At 37.8% G+C, this 22,516-nt stretch overlaps 1 protein-coding gene across 2 annotated transcripts in view; it reads right to left on the bottom strand.

Moving 5' to 3' along the window:
- Window positions 1–15,976, bottom strand: part of LOC119500789 (general transcription factor IIF subunit 2-like) — a 47,873-nt gene extending 31,897 nt beyond the window's left edge. The window contains exons 1-4 of one of the 2 annotated variants that reach the window (XM_037790718.1): window positions 15,772–15,976; window positions 15,217–15,290; window positions 14,492–14,510; window positions 13,241–13,385 (exon numbers count right to left, since the gene is read on the bottom strand). In XM_037790718.1, coding sequence (XP_037646646.1) covers window positions 13,241–13,385; window positions 14,492–14,510; window positions 15,217–15,290; window positions 15,772–15,837 — 304 coding nt within the window. In that variant the 5' untranslated portion in view covers window positions 15,838–15,976. The remainder of the gene's footprint in view (window positions 1–13,240; window positions 13,386–14,491; window positions 14,511–15,216; window positions 15,291–15,771) is intronic. The other variant, XM_037790719.1, reaches the window with a different exon arrangement.
- Window positions 15,977–22,516: the final 6,540 nt, after the last annotated feature.

Genomic DNA, 22,516 nt, shown 5'->3' with positions numbered 1-22,516 from the left:
CATAAGTGGTGTACATCATCTGAAAGCTGGGAACCTGAAGAATAATTTGAGATGCAGCTCAGCACTGTGTGTCAAGTTGTTCTGGTCATAAATCAGAAATTAAAAAAAATTGATTAACTAAAAAACATTGTGACCGTATAGAAGGGCTATGAACATTATGATAGAAGTATACGATGGCTATTTCCATGCTCAATAATGTATCATACGTTTTTGCAGCAATTTTTGTGTTGATACCATTTGTTACACACATTTGGTGCTAAATTTAACCATTTTTTACAAATCGAATTGATCAAAATGATCAATAATCCCTCCAAAATACCACATTAAGACACCAAGACCTTGAGGAACATCATAGAAAAATCCATGCTGTGATTTGGGATCAAAATCTTTTGACATTTGGAGATTTCTGCAAGAATTGCATTTTTCGGCGATTTGTTGGCAAACACTTCTGTTCTGGAAACTGCTCAGAAACCCCCTTATTGTCAATCTACCTTGGAAAGCCATCCATCCTCTGAATGCTCTAGGTCTTCTAGTTGGTGGCTGTAAAGTTTCACAAGGCTGTGATTATCCTAGAGGTCACCACAGGTCATTTTATACAGTGAGGTCAAGTTTAAAAAATGGTCTCAATACAATAAAAAAGGCTATTATGGGGACTAACACCGTCACACATGAATACGATTGGGCTCATTGGATCCACAAGAGTCTCAGCTTTACAGTGATACCCAATTTATGTAATTAAAGACTGTTTAGGGACCCCAGTATAAAGAAATATTCAAACACACCATTTTAAAATAGACGAAAATTACACATTTTTACTGAATGCAAATAACTGCATGGTTTGTGCCCCAAACTGCATGTGATTATCATAAAGTGGGCATGTCTGTAAAGGGGAGACTCGTCCAATGATAACTGTGCACAAAATTCACAAAATTGTGCTTGCTACTCTGAAAAAAAGTAAAGTCAGCCGAGGCCTCAAGGAGTGGAAGAGGTTAACTGGGAGAAAAGACTTGAATGAAATCCTCCGTGCAATCTACTGTACTTGCTTGTGTTAGGAGACATGACTTTACCATTAACATAATGGGCTCTGTAGACACAGCAGCAAGGGTCATGACAGAATCCCTGTACATCTTGCATTAAAATGCATCTCGCATCCAGATTGTATCTAGATGTGATTTAACCTGATTACATTTACACATTTACACGATGAGCGCAGACAGGAAGGTGGCGGTCATCTCTGGGAGAGCGCTGCAGGTTGAGGCTGATGTGTCCGTGCATTATGCACCGCCTCTCCGGCAGTTCGCAACTGTAAGACCATGCGTAAAGCCGGGTTTATGCTCGGCGTCCTGTGTGATTATCATAAAGTGGGCATGTCTGTAAAGGGGAGACTCGTGGGTACCCATAGAACCCACTTTCATTCACATATCTTGAGATCAGAGGTCAAGGGACCCCATTGAAAATGGCCACGGCAGTTTTTTCTCGCCAAAATTTAGCACAAGTTTGGAGCGTTATTTAACCTCCTTCGCAACGAGCTAGTATGACATGGTTGGTACCAATTGATTCCTTAGGTTTTCTAGTTTCATATGATACCAGTATGAGCCCGCTACAACCTCCGATTGATTGCGTTAATGTGTTATAGAAATTAGTGGCGTTAAAATGAATTTGCGTTAATGCGTTATTAGCGCGTTAACTTTGACAGCCCTAACTATAATACATTTAATACTTGACTCCTTTCTTTACAGGGACTGAATAAACAGTTAATAAACAGTTACAGTTAATTAAAGGCCTGTCCAAGTCCTCCTCGGCATTGACGAGTTTGGTTTATGGCGTTTTGCTGGCAACACTTGTTGATTTCTTCACAAAATATTTTGTTTGTAAGCCCTCTGGCGTTTCAGAGAATACTGTTGAGAATAAACGCCTTTGTGCATGCTCATTGTGCGTGCGCCATTTGTTGAGGCCTGCGCCACGGTGCCTCGTGAGAGCATAAACAAAGCTTATTGCAGCCTTCCGCTCATCCCTTTCAGACAGAGCGTTCGGATATCAATGTGGACACTGGAGACACATTTTAATACCAGGTGTAAATGTAATCAGGTTAAATTATATCTAGATACAATCTGATTAAGATGAATTTTAACACTTTCCATCTGCAACTTCAAAGAAAACTTGATTTAAAGAGGTTTCTTCCTTTACATATGTGCTCTTCTATAACCTTTTCAGTCTTTCAACAACCTACTGACAGAGGCTCAGATTGTATCTACTGGCTATAGAGCACACTTTAACCCTCTATTATTATTCTGGGTGTCACGTGTCTCTTGTGTGGGAGCGCAGCAGGGGTTGGACAGACTTTTATTTCAAGAGGCAAAACAGAATTGAGAGCGGAGATGACATTTCTCTTGCGAAACAATAGCTGGCTCACTCTCCTATTTTCACCTTGGGCAACAACAAACATGCATCTCTGAGAAGAATAGCAGGCCTTGAGTCACAGTGATTCAGCCCCCTGCTTCATTGTGACTACAAGAGAAAGCAAATGTGAGATCTGGAACAACAAATTTACCATGGTCTGGTAAAATACAGCACAGCAACAAACCATCTGCCTACTCAATGTAAATAGACAATAATGCTCTCTGGGTACTGGAAAACTGAACAACCATATTTCAGTGATTCGAAGAGACAGGTGACACCTGTGGTGTAAACACGTATCACCCATCATCAAGGTGCCTTCAAACAAGATGCTTTACACTGAAATGCATTAGTGGAGATTGACAGTGCCAGATAGTAAAAGACTGGTTTTGATGGGTAGTAGAGGTGCAATTTTTAATCTTTAGATTAGATAGATTTATTTTTAACATCTAACAAATAATGTTAAAAAAGACTAGAACAACCAATAAAATAAACCGTAAACATATCACATCAAATGACCCCCGTAGTACCATTTTTTGGGCTCCGGAGCTTCGGTAGTAATTAACAGCGAATATTCAAAGCTTCAGATGGGCTCAACTTGCAGCTCGCTCCCAGCAACCCTCCAGTCACTAGAGCACCATGACCAGAGAGATGACCGTCATCAATCTGTCTGTGCTCAGCGTCTCTTCTCCTCATCCCTCTTCCCTCTAATTTGGGCGCACCTAAATGAAAAAGTTGGGCACACCAGTGCAACCAATCCAAAACATTAGTCTGTAGCCCTGAATGTGGACGCTGGAGACACTTATTAATACTAGGGATGTCACGATACCAGAAATCTAGTAGTCGATACCAATACCAGTGAATTTCCAGGATTCTCGATACCAATTCCATACCATGGTAAAAAAAAAAATAAAAGAAAAAATAAATAAATCCCATGTAATTCAACACGCACTCTTTTATTAAAAACATTTGAACATTACAAAAAATAGAGGCTTGTAGCTAATGTAGCCTTTAAGTAATAAATAAAAAGAATTGATCCATTTTGTTCATTTTGGCGTATCAGCGGCATGCTATCAATAGATATTCAGACGACATACTGACCCTGAACACATCTGGTCCGTCAGCTCAGAGTAGTAAGAGTAGGAGGCAGAGGATTTATTGTTGAAGCGAAAAGCAAACGCACCTATTTGGCAATATTTCACATTTAATCCCAATGCTATAAGGGAACCATAACGTTAATGAGGTAATCGCCGCGAGGCGAATGGAGCCGTCACAGCCGGTGTGCACGGAGCAGCGGCGCCAGGTAGACCCTCGCAGCAAAAGCGCTACCGGAGAGGCCAGACACACCGCCACCCAAGAGTAAAGATCAGAGTCAGCGCTCTGCACATGTTGACCGTAATCTTTCTTGTAAAATGTCCGGTGTAATCGGTAACACCGGTGTTGTCACAAGTTTATTAACCGGCGGGAACATTTTCCTCACCGTCATGTCCCTACCAATGACCATTACAGGCATCGTACGGTACCTTCGGTACTGTAGAAAAAGAGTTCCGTCACTTTTTTTAAATTTTGGCATCGACTTGGTACTGAAGTATCGGTTCTCGTGACGTCCCTAATTAATACCAGGTGTTAATGTAATCAGGTTAAATGATATATCTAGATACAATGTGGATACGAGACGTATTTTAATACAAGGTGTAAAGGGATGATACTCTTTTTTTGGGAAAGATATTTTTTCCATGTAATTTATGGTGGTGGTGTGAGAGAGTAGAGAGCAGTGCAACAGGAGAGAGCCGACAACTTCAAACAGCTCTGACACAGAGAATACCCAAGAGGTTTGAGCCTTCAGACTGCAGGAACTTTAAAGCCTCCCATTGGATTAGTTAGTTGGCAGAACACAGCCTTAACTCTTAACAAAACATCACGACTGCTTCGTGACGTCAGCCGTGGAAACAGTCCAAACCATACAGCTTTTAATGCACAACTTCCAGTGCAGCCAGAGGAGCTGCTGAGAGCTGATGAATACCAACAATTCATACTGCTGAATCCTTGTGAAAGAAGTCAAATATAGTCCTGAAAGCATGTGTTGTTAGTGTCGTCTGACTACAAAGTCATGCTTTTCAAGAGGTATCCAGTCAAGAGACATTCCTCTTTAAACCCTCAGCAATTCATGAGCCACACTTTTGGAATGAACCTACAAAGCTAAGCCAGACACACTCCTTCAATAAAACACCTACGACAGTCTGCACAGGATCCAACAGCCTGCACATTTCCAATGCTTTTGTGTATGATGCAACAGGGATTTCAAATAACACAGCAGGACAACAGCAGTTTATCCCCTTCCAAACAAACAACGCAAACATTACTGTATTTCTACCTCTTATATTTAGCCTGATTCCACACCACATCTCTGCTTTTGCTAGCGGTTAAAAAAGGTCTGGTGTTGTTCTTGTGAATGAATGGTTGTTTCCTGGTTGGAGTAACAGCCGAGTATTTGTCAGCAAAACTTCAAAGTTGTTGACTTCATCAAACTGTGAGACACATCTTAAAGAAACAGAGGTGCCACTGGTTCTGGACATTTTCTGTTACAAGCCAGGTTTACATCCAATTGTAGCGCAAATTTTAACTTCAAAAGAAGTTATTAATTATTGTGTGTTTCCAACCACTACCGTTATGAAATGATTAGGAGTTGGTTCATCAAGATAAACAGTGTTTCTGCTAACTTTTTTGTCTTTGCCATCACAGCAAAAAAGAAATAAATCACTGAAGAAAACAAAACATTTAATCATGTGAAAAATGCCGTTGGACATTTTAACATAGTTTTATATCACCAGCTCTCTGTGCACCTCCACACGTGTAGCTGAATGTCATCTTGTACTGTGACTAAAATGCCAGAAATGTAAGGAAATAAAGTAGTTTATGTTTTTTAATTTTTTTAAATGAACTTTTTTCCCACTTCCAACTCCCACTACACACATTTGTAGAACATATAAGTTCATTAAAATACATCTGAGAACTTGACTGCCACAAATATGCTACTGATAAAAGCAAATCATTTAAATTAGGAAGTAAAATAATCAAATAAATTATTTAAAAAAAAAGAAAGATAGGTTTGGGTTGTTAATTGATTTCCAATAATAAAAATATATATATACACATTTGCATAAAGCAGCATATTTGCCCACTCCCAAGTTGATAAGAGTATTAAATACTTGACAAAATCTCCCTTTAAGGTACATTTTGAACAGATAAAAAATGCGTGATTAATTACAAATGAATCACGATTAATCATGGACAACAATACGATTAATCGCGATTAAATATTTGAATCGATTGATAGCCGTAGCTCATATTCAAATAATATAATATAATCATTTGTGACATAAAAACGTATCTATGTAAGTAACTAACTATACGATATCAGTAATGGTTGTAGCAGCATGACTTGAGTTTTGGGTCTTTTTTTGGTTATTAGATTGGTCTCAAATAAAATTCTAGGCATGGCAACTTGTTTAGTCTTGGCATCAAAAATATTTTGACATTGTTATAGTTCAATATTGTTATGAGGAAATATCCATTGAAGAAGCAGAAATACAAACGTCTATATCCGATATCCAGTATCAATGCCGCAACAAAGAAATGTGTTGACAAAAAAAGAAAGTCACACACTAGTGTCCAACAAATAGCTGGCATATTTAAAATGAATGTCTTAAAACAAAAGTGTCAAAATGGGTATTCAAAGTTACAAAACTATGCAACACTGTTGTTCTGAGATATTTCTAAAAGACTTAAGGATTGCAAAGTTTTAGTGAAAAGCTTCACAGAGGCAGCAGAAGGAAAGTCGTACTGTAACAGAGCAGTACATTACATCTGGCTTTCTGTTCTCCACAGCACGCTTCTGTGGCAACTAAGCCTGTTGCTTAGCAACCTCTTAATCAATACCTGGTCCTTGCCGGAACAAAGCAGAAGAACGAGGGGAGGAAATAATGGAGGAACATTTAGCTAGCAGCCTTACAGTACAAAAGCCATGTCAGACACCATTTGTGTACGTATCAATCATTGGCGGTCACCATTAGCAACCTCTCGCTATTGTTGGCTCATTGAATACTTGTGTAACAGAGGTGGAGGAATGGATTATACAGAGTCTGAAATGTTTGGATTATAGGGATTAGAAACTGTGTGGCTGGCTGGATTACATATTTCTTAATAAGTGGACATAGACGGAGCTGGCATAGCCCATTTTGGGGGTTGAGTAGGAATAAATGCATGTGCCTTGTTTGGTCACACAACAATTTAGGTCACTTATTGTGAAATGTAAGTCATTGCCATACAGTTTTTTTATACAATTATGTGATACTTAAGCACACAAAGGAATGTCAGTTTGGGTTAATTTGGCTTTTCTATAGCCCGACACCCATTAACTGGTAATTAACCAGTTAATTTGTAAGAAAAAACGCAGAATGATGTGAAATGCAAGAGTTGCTTTCCTTTCAGTCCGGTGCTCTACTGACTCAATTAGCTGTGGCATTGCATTTCGAAGCGCTATCCATTTAGAGGTGCTGAAATTTGTATGTTTTGTGTCGTAAATGTATTGCCTTTAATTTTCTGTTGGCTTTGCTGAAGTTTATTGCCTAAATTTGATCGCCGTAGTGTCCAGCGTTGCATACTGTAATATTTCACTGGAAAATAGTATGTGATTCTTGTACTATTGGTTTCATACTAAGGTTTCGGACATACTTAAAAATCTCACACTGTTTTAGCGTACTAAATAGCATATTAGTATGGAATTTTGGCCGCAACCCCAGTTTATTTCCTGTTGCAGTGTATGTGAATGACATAAGCTGACAGGAAGTGGACCCAAGCTGTTGCCTAGCAATACAATTCCTTTGAAAGGGTCTATACATTTAATATGAAGTGTTAGAAGGAGCCTAGTGATATGTGTTATATAGTAAAAAAGAGATATAATAATACATTGGATATGGGAAATATGCTTTGTATTAAATGTGGTGATTTCAAAGTGATTACATAAAAGGTATATTTTATGAGCAAAAGGTAAATGTTTGATAATATATTTGATCAGCTTTATCACTTTTTTGAAGACCTGCTCTGTCCGAGGTGTCAAGAATCAGTAAAATCTGAGTAGGTGTGAGACCATAAAGTGTGAGAGTGAGAGTGCAAGTGCAGATCAAACTAGTACAACTACAGTACATTACAGTGAAGCAGGAAAGCTGCTGTGTGTGTGCTGTGTGTGTGTGTGTGTGTGTGTGTGTGTGTGCGTGTTTGAGAGAGCGAGACTGTGAAAGTGAGTGGGAGACTGGTGTCATACAGTAAACTTTCGTGTGGGCGAGTGGGGGTGGAGTTGAGTGTCGGACAGGTAAATAGAGACTACACACCACCACATCTCAGAGGACAATATCCTACTTCTTGTTTCCAGTGCACTTTCACAGTGAAGCCAGCCATCTGGAGCACTGACACGTTTAAGAAAAAAGAAAACGTTTTTTTTTTATTTTTTTCTACGCCTCATGAAAGCCATGTTTCCACATTCACCAAAACAAGATTATTATACTGATGATCCTCTCTAACATCTGTAATAACACCCAACGCTTTAATAGTTCAACTAGTGTTGCTGAAAAAGAGAAACGTCCGAGAGAGAAAAATCCATTATCACATGTAGGAGGTATTAATGCACATGCAAGTGTGGGTGAATCTAAAGTGCACGAGGGCGGTGATAGAATAAACCTTGTGGCCGCAGGACGCTCCCTGATGAAGAGAAAGCTTTATTTCAATTTTCATTACAGTTTGTGAGGCACAGTTTACGGACAATGACTGGAGATGGAGCTAATGAGAAACCATCCTTTGTCATGGCACTAATATGCTGAAATTGTCTTTCATCTGGGCTGAGGTTATACACTCAGTTGCCAGTCTATTAGGTACAGCTAGCGAAAACTAATGCAGTCTAATAACACAGTCCTACAATAAATCATATCTTAATGAAATCTAGAATTACCACCTTGTGGTTGTATGCTTCCACCAACCAGTCAAGTTGCAGTTTACATCCATGTCGGCCCAACATGTCATCACTTCGTCATTTTATCCGATCAGACATTTGTGTATAATTGTCATAATTAGCCCATTAATCCTTGAGTTATGATCAAAAAATGTGAATGACCTGTGCCAGTTTTATAGAGGTGTCGATTCAACTTCATGGTCATTTTAGAGGCTGCGGTTTGTGGTGCTGTTGAACTGTATTGCGTTATACTGACAGGTGTTTCTATTATTTTGTCCACCCCATTTATATCAATGAAGGTTGGCATTTAGCCTTTACTGAAAACAAACAATTGAGATAGACAGGAAACATGAGCAGGAGAGAAAGAGGGGATGGTATGCAACAGCAAAGACCCCTAGTCGAAATCAAGTGGCAACCTCCGGTGCTGAGAAATGAGGCAAACGCGGAAATACCAAAAACTGCAGTTCCTCAAACGGCCACTTGAGGCTGGCTCCAAAAGCAAGTCAATCCACATAGACCCCCATGTGGAAATAAACATGTTTACAGCCTGCTACAAAAAACGTTTTTTGTCTCTATAGCTAACGTTCATGACAACTGTACAGGGCTGGATTTTCATATAATTCACTTGTTTAAATTGCATTTAGGCTTAAAGTTTGGCATAATTGAGGGTGTGGCCGCTTTAAGTGACAGGTGGGTGGCCTGACAGCTGCTAGCTGTCTGCTCTGCTGTGTCACCCGGAGCCGCCTCAGCTCCACCGACAATCCACCTCTTAGCCGGGAGTTAGGCTGTGTCGTCACTACCAAGATGGCGAGAGCCGAAGGAGCCACCCACTTTGAGCTTCGCAACCGCTCTTCAGAAAACTATGGATGACGTCACATAGACTAGGTCCATATTTTATACAGTCTATGGTCGAAATCAAACCAGTATAGACAATGATTTGGATAATAATCATTGGCGACACCAGGGATTTTACTGTGTAAATTTATAGTACGGTCCTAAAAGTATAAATTTTAATGCAATTCCAAACTAGAGAATCTGGTTTGTCTCAAATCCCGCACTTTTTACTCATCTGAAGTGTCATTAGTAATTCTACTGCTCTTTACTCTAATTTAATTTCCAACACATCAAAATATTAGAGAGGATTGCATAATATCCTCTGGCTCAAAATGCTGGAGGATACATTTGACCATTGTGGATTCAGTTTTACAGGAACTGGGAACTGATTAGTTTCTGTGGGCTGAAATACAGAAGGTGCACTTTTCAATATTTCCCTTTCTTTCCTTGTTTTCTTTTACACTACATCCACAGTATAATGACTTCAGAGTTAATGTTAGTTTAGAGTATGACTGGGCTCAACTTAAGTGAATATATATGTCATTGCTGACATCTGCCAAAACAAAAGTGCTCCAGTGTTTTTCTTCTACTGCCAAGTGTGTTATGAGGTTTCTCTTGCTACTGTACGTGCTCTGCTGCCAACAGAAATAATCTAATTCATGCGCTCCTAGGTTTGCCTGCATCTTGTTTCACTGCCTGCTCAGCTGCTTAATGAGACAATTATCTTTATGTTTTCCTGTTTCTCTTGGATCGTAATTTAAATCAATGTGATCATTCATGACAAGTTCCCTTTGCTCCTCGAACAAACGTGCACCTCGAGAGCTTGACGGGGATTTAATTTTGCAAATATAGATAGATATATTCATCACTACTGAACTAAAACCTATTTACACAGTGGGCTGGCTTTGCGATCCTCTTCGATACCTGGCAACATGCAGCCTGGACAAGACCCTGATTGCATCACAGTACAACAACAAAAAGGACTGCAGATGCACTGAAGATCTGAACAACCAATTAGTTAGTCGCAGATGCACTTTGTCCACTTAAACAACAAAATGCCTCCGAGCAACATTAACTGCAAGCATGGAAACTGATTTAAACACATGTTGACCGCACTGGGTAAAGTCATCTGAATCTATAACCACCCATAGGCATTACGGTTTGGCCCCAGCGCCCCCGTCAAGCCAACCACAGCAGACAAATCGATACTCTAACAAAACACTTGGGGAAAGACAAACAGCTCATAATCCTGAGAAACAAAACATCTACTTTTACATCTACTATTGTGTCACGACTTTCAATTCTAGCATACAAATATAATATAGAATATCTCATGTGAACTGTTAACATTTTGGATTTGTCTATTTAACCACTATTGTTTTGCACTAATGTCCGTCAACTATGTTGTTCATACATTTTTACCATAATGAACTATTCACTATGCCACTGGTTCCTAGGTTCGCGAGACCGTTTTGATTTTAAGGGGTGTAAGACAACTTTAAAAATATATATATACAGTTGGCCTAGATCAGCATTTCATTCATTTCTGTGACGAAAACTGAATGAAACAATTATTTTAAAAGTTTGGATTATTATTTCAGATATAAACAGGATAAGGGCACGTTGAAGACCTGAATACAAGTTATATTCACAGAGCCATTCCTCTCTGCTAAACCGCCTCACCTGCATTAGAAAAGTACGCGATTAAAACAACCAAAGAGCTGATAGAACAATGGCCAAGCGTCAGGGAGAAGAAACCACTGATTATGTAAAAAAAAAAGAAGCCTGATAAGTATGAATGATTGTTAAAATTAAAAAATATATATATACATACTACAGACAGAGAATTATATTAAAAGTTCCTAAAAATAACAGGAAAACTCATCTCTGATGCAACATTCACAGGAAATAATCTGCTCAAAATTCATCCAAATCGCTCGTTTTACACGAACTTCCTGCAGTTATTGTGTTCACTATTTGGGTTAACTGTACAGTTTATCAGTTGTTCTGTATGACAGAAAAGGGGTCCTCTAAGGAAAAAGGTTGGGAACACTGCACTATCCTATAATTCTGCTGAAGGGTTAAATCTACTTCAGCTCTTTCTTATGTAGAACATTTTTGCAGTTTAAAGGTTGAGAATATTTGATCACTCTATATAGATCACCAAGAAACATTCCTGTTGTTTTTAACATGTCATGTTTTTGCTGCTCATATATATATAAAGTCCTGTCACACTTGCAACCTTTTTTCACTCCGAACAGCAGTAGAGAATTGCACACTGCTCCATTTGGTTTCGCACTTTCTATTTTGGATAGAGCTTTGGTAACTTGCCATCCAGTCAATATTTGTGCATCAAACTACTTTGAGATAAATGGGGTATGCTCAAAACATGCTTTTTGTTTTTATGCCAACAATACCCATTAACATGCACCCTTAGCGGGGCTTGAAAGATACTACGAGAAGCAGTTATTTCATTGTTGCTGAGCACTGGCACCCTGGGGAGGTACAAAATTGCTTTTGACATTTTACTGATTTGAACAGCCGGCACCCTGCTATTTATTTACCGTCTCACTAAATGAAAGTTATCACTGAATTATGGGAACTTTCTCGTTTTACTCCATTCCTTTTCAGACATAATTAAAACAAGATTAAATTTCTGTAATCACCCTTTTGAATGCCCTGAAAGAATCATTAAATCCACTTTATTATTATTTACTTTTCTTGGTCTGACACATGAAAGTGATTAAAGTATCACATTAAAAGTAACACCCTAATCTACTGTAATTTATCAGGTCACACACACTCATAGACACCCAACCATACAGTTGCAGCTATTTTTAAGCTCTGGGTCTGATGCAAATCCCTGCAAATCCCTTTGGCTCATGTATATGTATGACACATCTTGCCTGGCAGCAAACATCCTCCATAAATCCGAAGCCACTCTGAGTATTCTCATGAATTTTACAGTGCTATCAATGTCTAATCTCTCAACAGAAGCTTTCTTCAAACCCTTGGAAACCAGAAGAACTAAGGACAGTTAAATATGTAATGTCATGTGCTAGTGTCCTGAGTTAAGTCCTTGTGAGTGTTAGTTGTCAACTAAACAGCTCCAGGACATTTTTTTTTTGCTGGTTTCAGCTTTATTTAACAACAACTCAATCTGGGAAATAAACATCTCCTCTATTTTCTAAGGCTCAGATAGTACTTCATATTTAACAGTGCATTCAAAATGTTGTCCCTTTTTTCAGGGAGAGCAGAACATCCTCATTCTGAATCAATGAAAATACTGTTTTTATTACATGCGAATACTTTTCCATTTTTTATTACTTTGTCAATTAATTTGTTCTTAATGACTTCATATCATTGTTTTCTGTTTCTGTTTTAATTAGTGCTTTTTAAAAAAAACAAATGTGTTGGTGTCCTCGTGGACCCGAATTAAAAGTACCCAGTTGCAGCCTGTGCAGTACAAATAGATTGAATAGAATAGATCAAATGTTTGCCATGGCTCCTAAATTAAAGTATCACACACTGCCAGGGGTGTAGGAGCTCTCTGTCAGTCATTTTGAAGGATACAAATACAGACGCAGCCGACACAGATCCACTCATGTGCTCTGTCTATTTTCGTTTCACACAATATGAACATTAACTGTAACTTTCCTATGATAATAATAATAATAATAATAATAATAATAATAATAAACTGGTATCCACCCCAGTCGGTAGTCCTTGTATGTTAAATAGATTGGTAGGATGAGGGTTAACATTTACTAATCCGCAGGTACCGTCAGTAAAAGTCTTAGATCTTAGATCATATCTGTCTCGGATATTGACATTTGTTTATCTCACAAGCCACACTGCCCTGTGGACCTTCACAGGAATCATACACTGTCAAATCTATTTCAGTTTGAACCCTCCAGCTCTCATCAAACATGTGTTTCAGATGACATTATCCAGCACAAGAGAAACACAGAGACAAGGGCCGGAACAGCCGAGTCGAAGACTGACCTGTATCGCTCTGGCTGAAGACCGCCATGGTCTGTCCACCCACTGTGTGCATGGTGAAGGGATGATCCTTTGGGACCTGCAGTGATGCATCCTTCTCCCCCACAGCGCCCAGGGCTGTCAGCTCCTCATTCAGGCTGAAACATACCTGAGAAACACATAGCTGAGTCAGGACCTTGCAGACTAGTCATATTAACAACCAACTCTTTGATTCATCAGATAAGGTCAAATATGATATGATATGAAACTATATTGATCGCTGTGAGGAAGTTGGGTCAATGTAGCAGCAAATAGTGATGGGATACAACACGGAAGACGAACAGGAAAAGGAAAAATAGGGATGCACCGATACTGAATAGGGCCAATCCTAACTCAAATAGCTGGATCGAATATCTGTGAGAATGTGGCTGATCTATTCAATTCAATTTTATGTTTATATACTACATACAGTAATTCCTGCTTATGTTTTTGACCAATTTGTTGCTGCATTAAAAGGTTCACATTTTAATTATTTTGTTTTTTTTTAAAGTTGCTGGTGTATGATTTATTATTTGAATTATAAAGTACAATTAAATTAATTTACATCTATGTATTTATTGGTCACATTTGTTTTACAAAGTTAGGAAAGCAATGTTTAAATCAAGCCTGATGTTGCCTTACACATAAAAGAATGATCCCAGCAACTTCCACACAGTGAGGCATACAGTTTATTAATTAAACACTGGTATCAGATTGATTCTCAGTATCAGCCGATAACCAAAGCCACGGTATCGCTATCGGGACTGAAAAAGTTGGATCGGTGCATCCCTGGATGAAACTATATTGATCGCTGTGAAGACGTTGGGTCAATGCAGCAGCACATAAGTAAGCTACTGGAGTTACCCTGCACTATACTCATTTTTAACAGTCTCTTCTGCACTATATTCACTTTTTTAATAGTCCTGTATCACAGCTGTTACACTGCACTATATTCAGTTTAACAGTTTTCTTCATCTCCTGGTATTTTTATATCTGCCTTTTTACTAACATGTTTTGCACTATGGAACTGTGATGCTGAAAAACTTGAATTTCCCTTGGGATCAATAAAGTTACTATCTATCTATCTATCTATCTATAATGATGGGATAAAACAAAGAGGAAGAAAAAAGGAAAAATATGACAAGTAGAGCTGTGAATAACTGCAGCAAGAATAGGTAAAAACAATAATTAAAAATCCCTTAGCTGTCTGTGCAATATTATATGAAGCTGTCTCACCTCTGTTTTGCCTTGCTTCCTGTCAGGTGGATGAGAAGACAGAAATAAAAAAGTATGCATCACTGATACTGATAACCATGAAGACTTTTAGATTTAAGCAAACATGTATTAATAGTGAACATTCTGTCATAAATTACAGAAGTACTGGTCTGAAATATTATGTGAAATGGAAAAGATATTTGATAAGGATTTAGAAATGAATTCAATGTCTTTGATTTTAGGAATCCCAAGTACAAATATAAACTAATGCAGCCAACAAAAGGTTGTATAACATTCTTACATTTGCTGCTAGAAAAACTATATTACTACAGTGGATCAGTGATAAGAAACCCTCTGTTCAAGGCTGGCGTAAAGTCATATTTGAGATGGTCCCTTTGGAATATCTTACAAATATTCTACATGCCAAAGTAGATCAGTTCTAAAATATTTGGCATTACCTTTCTGAATTATATTGGACCTGCTCCATTATCTCACAAGGAGCCTCTTGAACATGAACCCATATATCCCGTGTCTTCCCTGCTCTATGGACTATTTCCTATGACCTCCTATATACATTTTTTGATCTGAGCTGTACCAGTGTTTGTTTGTTTGTTTGTTTGTTTGTTTGTTTGTTGTTGTTTTTTTATTATTATTATTATTATTGTGTTTGTGAAAATAAGAAAACCCAATAAACATATTATATATATAAAAAAAAAAAAATAGTGAACATTTTCACAACAACATACTTTCCAATGGTAATCTTTCCAACTTCTCCCTTTTCTGTGGCCTTGTCCCATTGCTGCATTAAATACTTGGGAACCTGGTGAGAAAGAGATATATATGACAATTTAAGAGACTTCACTTGTATTATTAAAACACAATAACGTTACTCACTTAACATGTTACTCAACAAGAGCTACTACCATGAGTTTTCATCAAGTTGTTAGACATGGAAGACATTAAGCTGTGGTCATTTTAATTAGATAGATAGATAGATAGATAGATAGATAGTAACTTTATTGATCCTGAGGAATATTCAAGTTTCCAGCATCACAGTTCCATATTGCAAAACATGTTAGTAAAAAAGCAGTACAAAAGTTAGTAGTGCAAAGTACAAAAAACATATACCAGATATAAAAATACAAAGAGATGAAGAAAACTGTTAAAACTGAATATAGTGCAGGGTAACAGCTGAGATACAGGACTATTTACAAATTACAAGTATTAGCCAGTATAACAGACGTTCCTTCTCGTTGGTCGTTGGGTGGATGATGTGTGACGTCACATGCAGGTAAACAAACCTTAACAAGCCAGACGCCTTTACTCTGTTTCACTCCAGTTAGGTTAACCTCCGTTTTATCTGACATAGTTTAGTTCAATGTTATGTCACAGTTTCAAGAGACTGTACGGATAAGATAAGTAACGTTAAACATGAACTAACTAGCAGCAAGGCGCGTGACGCCCAGGTGACTCAATTAAACTAGATTAGAACTTCCTTCTTCTTTGGTGTTTATTGGCGGTTGGCAAACCAGCTTGTAGGTGCATTACCGCCACCTACTGGACTGGAGTGTGGAGCTGTAGATTGGCAGGGAAAATAAAATAATAATTAGAAGATTGTGTACTTTCTTAGATGTCTTTCCTAGCAGATTCCCCATTGTAATATTTCCATCATTTACTCCTGATATCAATTCCCTTCTTTCTTTGTCATTTTTGTTGCACTCTATAAGAACATGTGTCATAGCCCGGCTCCTAGGCCATGACAAATACGGGAAAGGACGCAGTGATTGATTGTAAATTAAAGATATTTATTACAAATAAATTAAGGATATACAGAAATAACTACAAATGTGGAGTGTGTCAGTCAGTAACATCAGTAATGTAGATGTGGATGTGTGAGCATGATGAAGTGTGATGTGTTGTGAGTGGAAACTAAAGAAAAGCCAAACAAAGGCAGCCCGGCAGGTTCTGACAGGGATGAGTCCAGGTGAAGGAAAAAAGGGCAGAGCAGCACTTGATTGGGGCTTTTATACTCAGGACGCGCCAGCATCAGGTGCTCTGCATCAGGCATCCTCTCCCGTGATACCTTCAAGGACACAGGGAAAGAATGAATGGCCAAATCCACACTGGCATCTCAGTAGTGAGGCAGGGGCCGTCACACATGTTTGACAGTTTCCGGAGAAACGTTATCCTCTCCGACCAAAACTCCGGTGTCTCCCCTGTGCCAACACTAGGATCAGCAGTGATTCATGGATAGACCTTCGTCTGGTCAGCTAACATTACTGCCAAGAAGCTGAAATATAGAGTGATATTGTGCTTTTAGCTGACGTGTGTCGCCTCACTGTTTTGAGAGATGCTCGTTCATGTCTATGTAGAGCGAGCACAACCGCAAGCCCGACGCTGACTTTAGTTGACTTAACGGCCACAGGTGTCGCTGTTAACAAGCATTTCTGATTCTTACAAACAGTCCCTTTAAAGTAACATAGTTATTTTAATTTCATGTATATGGATATGTAGGCCTAAATGTGCTTTGTAAGTGTTTATTTAAATGATGAAATTACAAAAAGTCCAGGACCACCGAGAGGTTGTGAATTCTTGCAATATCTGATTTAGTAACCCATGTGGAATAATTTGTAACTCACAAAATCTTGATTGATTTAAAATTTGATCTATAAAGAAAATGTATTGTTTAACTGTAGAACAAAACAATCGAAAAAAGAAAATAAGACTAGCTACATACTGGCAAGAATTGTCTCAGGTGTGTGTGTGTGTTTTTGGGAACTGCAGGCTACTGATTAAAATTACATGGCATCCCACTAGTGAGACAGTCACATACTGTAACTGTGTGTTAATATATAATCAGTTGAATAAATTGTGATGTAATGTAATCCATCTAGCTTTTAGACCTTCATTATTCAGCTGATATGGTGCGTATACTGTAGGCTTAGTTTGTGTTAAATAAAATCACCACACAGCAAACTTGGGCCATGTATTATTCCAGCAGAGAAACACCTTGCAGAGTGAGGAGGAACAGGAGGTTGAAAGAGGCCCAGCAGCTCATTTTCCCCCCCGAAGCCAAACCACACTATGATGGGTACATTCATTATACGGTATTGTTATTCCACCTGCAACTGGCCTCTAACAAAATATCACTATAATAATTTGGATTAAAATGGGCAACAGACTGAGGTCACAACTTCACTCAACTCCTAAAGTTCAGACCTCTGAATCACCACCCACACTTCATATTTATTCAGCAAAGTATCAGGCCACTAAAGTGCAGGGTCAAGCACGGCAATTAATGCAAAACACCTCCACATTGTAGGTGGCTTTCTAAATGGACTGTAGCCCACAAGTTCATATCATCATTAACATTTAACACACCAACCTAACAGCTTAACAGGGCAGTATCACTCTGTGAGGGCTTGCAAATAATTACCATTACTAAATTGTTTCGCTTTTATTTTGAAATTCCTTGCATTTTTAGATATGATAAAATACAACACTGGAATTACAGATAAAAATGTTCATAGCATTCAAAAATGAGCTCACAATTACTATCAAAACAACATCAAACATCTTTAAAAATTAAATGTCCAAGAGGACAAAGAAAATATAAAACAGGCATCATTAAACAAAGTGCCAATACGTCTTGTCAACAATGATTTATAAGGCAATGGATTTGGACTGAGGCAACAAACAACAAGTCAATTTGCATTAATATTTAAAAACATGTTACACAACAATACTAAAATCAAACATTTAGATGTATTAATACACTGTTTTCTTATTTTTGTTTTAGATAAATTGTGATTTATTAGAATTAAGACATTTATTTGCATGTATATACCCTTGCCTATATATGTAATTTGTCATTATTTAAAAAGTGCTATGAATATTTTAATTAAAAAGCCATTTGAACTGTTGTCTCTCTATGTATTTTTTAACAGAGACTGTCTGGTAGCATCACCATGTGGATCAACAGACAACCTGCACTCTTTCACAATGATACTGTCCAGTTGGTCACTATCTCCACTAACATGTTGAAGACGATCTCTAGTCAGTATCTGATATGATGTGTGAAACTCAGATGTTTTTAAATACATTTTTGTCTCATATAATATCATAAATGAATCCTCAAAGTGTTCTGGTTCACACATGAGTCCTGGTAGTTGTAAAAAGGACTTAAATTAAGTGAGGGCTTGGATATGAGTTCGGGGATTGATTTCCTAGATCAATTTTGCAATTTATAATGTGATGATAACATTGTATATATTTGAATTTTAAACCTCAAATAATCACAAATAGAAACATAGATCACCAAACTTACAGAGCAGGAGAGTTTTTGCATGCACACCTTTTTTGTTTATATAATCTTTCCTCTCTATTTATGCCATTAACATGTGATGCTTTCTTGTTAAAAATTAGGCTTCACAAATAACATTTAAAGAGCCCTCCCTGGCTTGAAGTCTCTGCTGTTATGAGGTGAGCCAGCTCAGCACTACACTCATTATTTTTGCCTAATGAATTATGCATGTAGAGCTTGAGACCAGAGTGAATCAAGATTAGCTTTCATGGTCATTAACATTAATCGTTGGAGAGTGACTCGCATGTAATTAGTGCACTTGAAAACTGCATCAGAAAATACAAAGAAGGAAAATGAATTATTTATGACAATATTGAATATACAAAAACAACAATATTGTGTCCCTATTACCTAATATCTACAACTGGCAAACATCTTTGTAAAATGGAGAAATCCAGATTGACTTGAATCAAAGTGGGGCTGTTTTTCATTTGCATTACTGCAATCTTACGGAAACATTTCATTTATTTTGAAGGGGTTAAGTATAATATTGCAAGCTTAGTTTTGAGAAGAAGTGAACAGTAGTTTTTAGGTTTTCTTTCTCGAGCCTCTGTAGAACCTGTGGCTTTGTCTAAATCAAGATCATCTCTGGAGAGACCTGGAAGAACATTATCTCAACACAGATTATTTTAAACACAGCATCTTAATTTAGTGGAGGATAGCATCTGGAGTAACTAAACACTTACAGCTTCCTGCACCACTGCAGCTGATTTGTATGTATTGCCACCTTGTGGACAACTGCCAGAACTGGACGTGGTACTACTGTATGAATGAATGAATGAATGAATCAATTATAGAATGAAATAGCAGTAAGAAGAAGAACATTTCTATAAAATCCATAGCCCCAACTGTTTTTTCTCTTCTATATAATGTGCTTCTTAAATAAGGTGAAATATATATGAAAATTATAGGACAGATAAGTTGTAGTCTTGCAAACAGAGCACCGTGGTTGTTTTAAAGATGTGAAAGGCAGATGATTCTAATGGGATGGATGTAATTCTGGTTGTTTACAAATCAGCTTGCCAGATGTGTCACCAAGTTTTTTCCTTAATTTTAAGATTATGGTGATAAACACTGTATACGCCAAATGTTTGTGACACACCGGTATCTAGGATGCCAATGTCAGCTCTTCAATTGGTATGTTTTATCCAGCACTTTGGTCCACAGCAACAAGACTGGCCAGACTGCATTTGTACATTTATGGTCCCCAGAAGATGAATCCTAATTCTCTTTGGGACATAATAAGATTTGCTGTAGGTCCACCATCAGGGTAAAATGTCCAGTTTTTTAGTTTTTTTTTACAAGAAATGGGCAAAAATGCCATTCAATTTACAATTGATCTCTTTCCATTTAGATTACTCAAACACTGACCCAGAGGTGGAAGAAGTATTCAGATAACACAGTTAAGAAATACTAAATTATTACTTAAGAAAAAGTACAATAGTATTAGCATTAAAAAGTACCAAAAGTAAAGGTACTCATTATGCAGAATAGCCAATTTCAGAGTAATATTTTACTGTATTATCATCATCATCATTATTATTATTGATGCATTAATGTGTTCATCACTTTAAGATTTAGATTACAATTTATTATTTGATTTATGATCTATTTTGTATTAATAACCTAAATCTGCAAAGTAACTAGTGACTAAAGCTGTCAAATAAATGTAGTGTATTAAAAACTACAATATTTGCCACCAAAATGTAGTGGAGTTGAAGTATAAAATAGCAGAAAATGGAAAAACTCAAGTAAAGTACATTCTTAAGCCAAAGTGTCAATTTAATATGCAAGATATCTCAGGGTCGGATAGAAGGATCGCCATGAAATTTAATAAACACATTCATGCTCCCAGGGGGATAAACCCCTTTTTCGTTTATAATTATCTCATGGCCTCCTCTAGTACCGCTCTGTAGAACCAATATTCAGCTGGTAGGTCTTTGATGAAACATGCACTCTCAGCACTGCACAAAATTAGCTGAACACTAACCGAGACGTCCATGTAAACATGCTATTTGTGTTGTCCTATATGGAAATGGTAACTGAGATGCATATTTTAATAACAATAGGCAGCAGGGAGTTGTGGCAGTTGGCACTGGTGGTCTGTGGATTTGGATAACTTCCTGTGCCCCAAATGGATCTCTCAGCAGTGTGACCGATAACAAACCAGCCTTATCTGTGCAACACAAAGATTTCACTCAGAGAAAACTCGGACCAGCCGTCAGCACATTCACATAAAGCTTAACACGCAGAAAGCTCTCGTCTACATCGAGACATCGAGACACAGCAGCCTCCAAAGTGTCCCCGCTGCTGGCCTCAGTTTATCTGCATCATTGGAACGTGTTGAAAGTGTGTGTGTGTGTGTGTGTGTGTGTGTTTGGGAGTTTATGTCAGACGATGAAGCCTAACTTCCTCTTATTACCCAAGATTGAAACTCCAGAAACGCTCTATCAGTCCTCCAGTTGAAAGACTCAGAAAACTCTTTTCATCAGGGATAAAATGAGCTTGGCACCGACTGGCTGAGGGTTTTGGCTTTCCTCTCAAGGTCATCCTCAAGTTGAGGGAGGCAGTTTTTGCCCGCAGTCTGGGTGTTTTTTTTCAGGGACCAGACTAAGGAGATAAATCAGCCACAAAATTGAATACCAGCAGACTGATTTCTGCTGAACTGTGTCCACCGATGACAAACTCTAACCTCCAGATGCTAAAAAAAATATTATTACATTAGTGGTATCATATCATTTTGACATCTTTATCAAGTACTTGTCTCACTGAAATGATAATTTCGCCACAACCTGACATGATTTGACATTAATGCACCGTAATATAGGCTAAACATGACTCCCATTGTTATAATTTCTTCAGTAAGTGCTCACAGTGCATTGAAGGGCTGTTGCCATGGCAGCTATGAGTTGGCAGATACTCTAGTCTTTAAAATAGGACACCAAAAAGAAAAGGAGATTTTCCAGTAAACAGATATTTTGGAAAGGGCTTTAAGAGCTGGTTTACTGCTAGAATACAATTATTTTTATGTACTACTAAGACAGTCTTTTCCAGCATTGTACCAGTTTGATTTTTATGCACAGAAGGTGATTTACCAGCGAAGAGAGGGAAGTAGATTTCATGGTTATTATCACACTATCTTATTTCAACTTCACAAAATCTCTTCTTTTGTCTCAGCACACTGTGAAATGTGACCCCTGCTGAATATTTAATTTATCATTTTGTTTCTAGAAGGGCTGTCAAAGTTAACGTGATAATAACACATTAAATTTGTTTTAACGCCACTAATTTCTTTAACGCATTAACCCAATCAATCTTCCGGAGGTTGTAGCGGGCTCAGTTCTAAAGGTAGAGTGAAGATACTGGCTTCATATGAAACTAGAAAACCTAATGAATCCATTGGTACCAACCAACCTATCATGTTAGGAAGGAGGCTAAATAACGCTCCAAACTTTCGCTAAATTTTGGCAAGGAAAAACTAACATGGCCATTTTCAAAGGGGTCCCTTGACCTCTGACCTCAAGATATGTGAGTACATTTGCATAAAGCAGCATATTTGTCCACTCCCATGTTGATAAGAGTATTAAATACTTGACAAATCTCCCTTTAAGGTGCATTTTGAACAGACAAAAAAATGTGTGATTAATTTGCGATTAATCGTGCTTAAATATTTTAATCGATTG

The sequence above is a fragment of the Sebastes umbrosus genome, chromosome 13 (genome assembly GCF_015220745.1).
Source record: "Sebastes umbrosus isolate fSebUmb1 chromosome 13, fSebUmb1.pri, whole genome shotgun sequence".
Classification (NCBI taxonomy): domain Eukaryota; kingdom Metazoa; phylum Chordata; class Actinopteri; order Perciformes; family Sebastidae; genus Sebastes; species Sebastes umbrosus.
The sequence above is the reverse complement of the archived record's forward strand: the minus strand, read 5'-3'. Positions and strand labels throughout refer to the sequence as shown.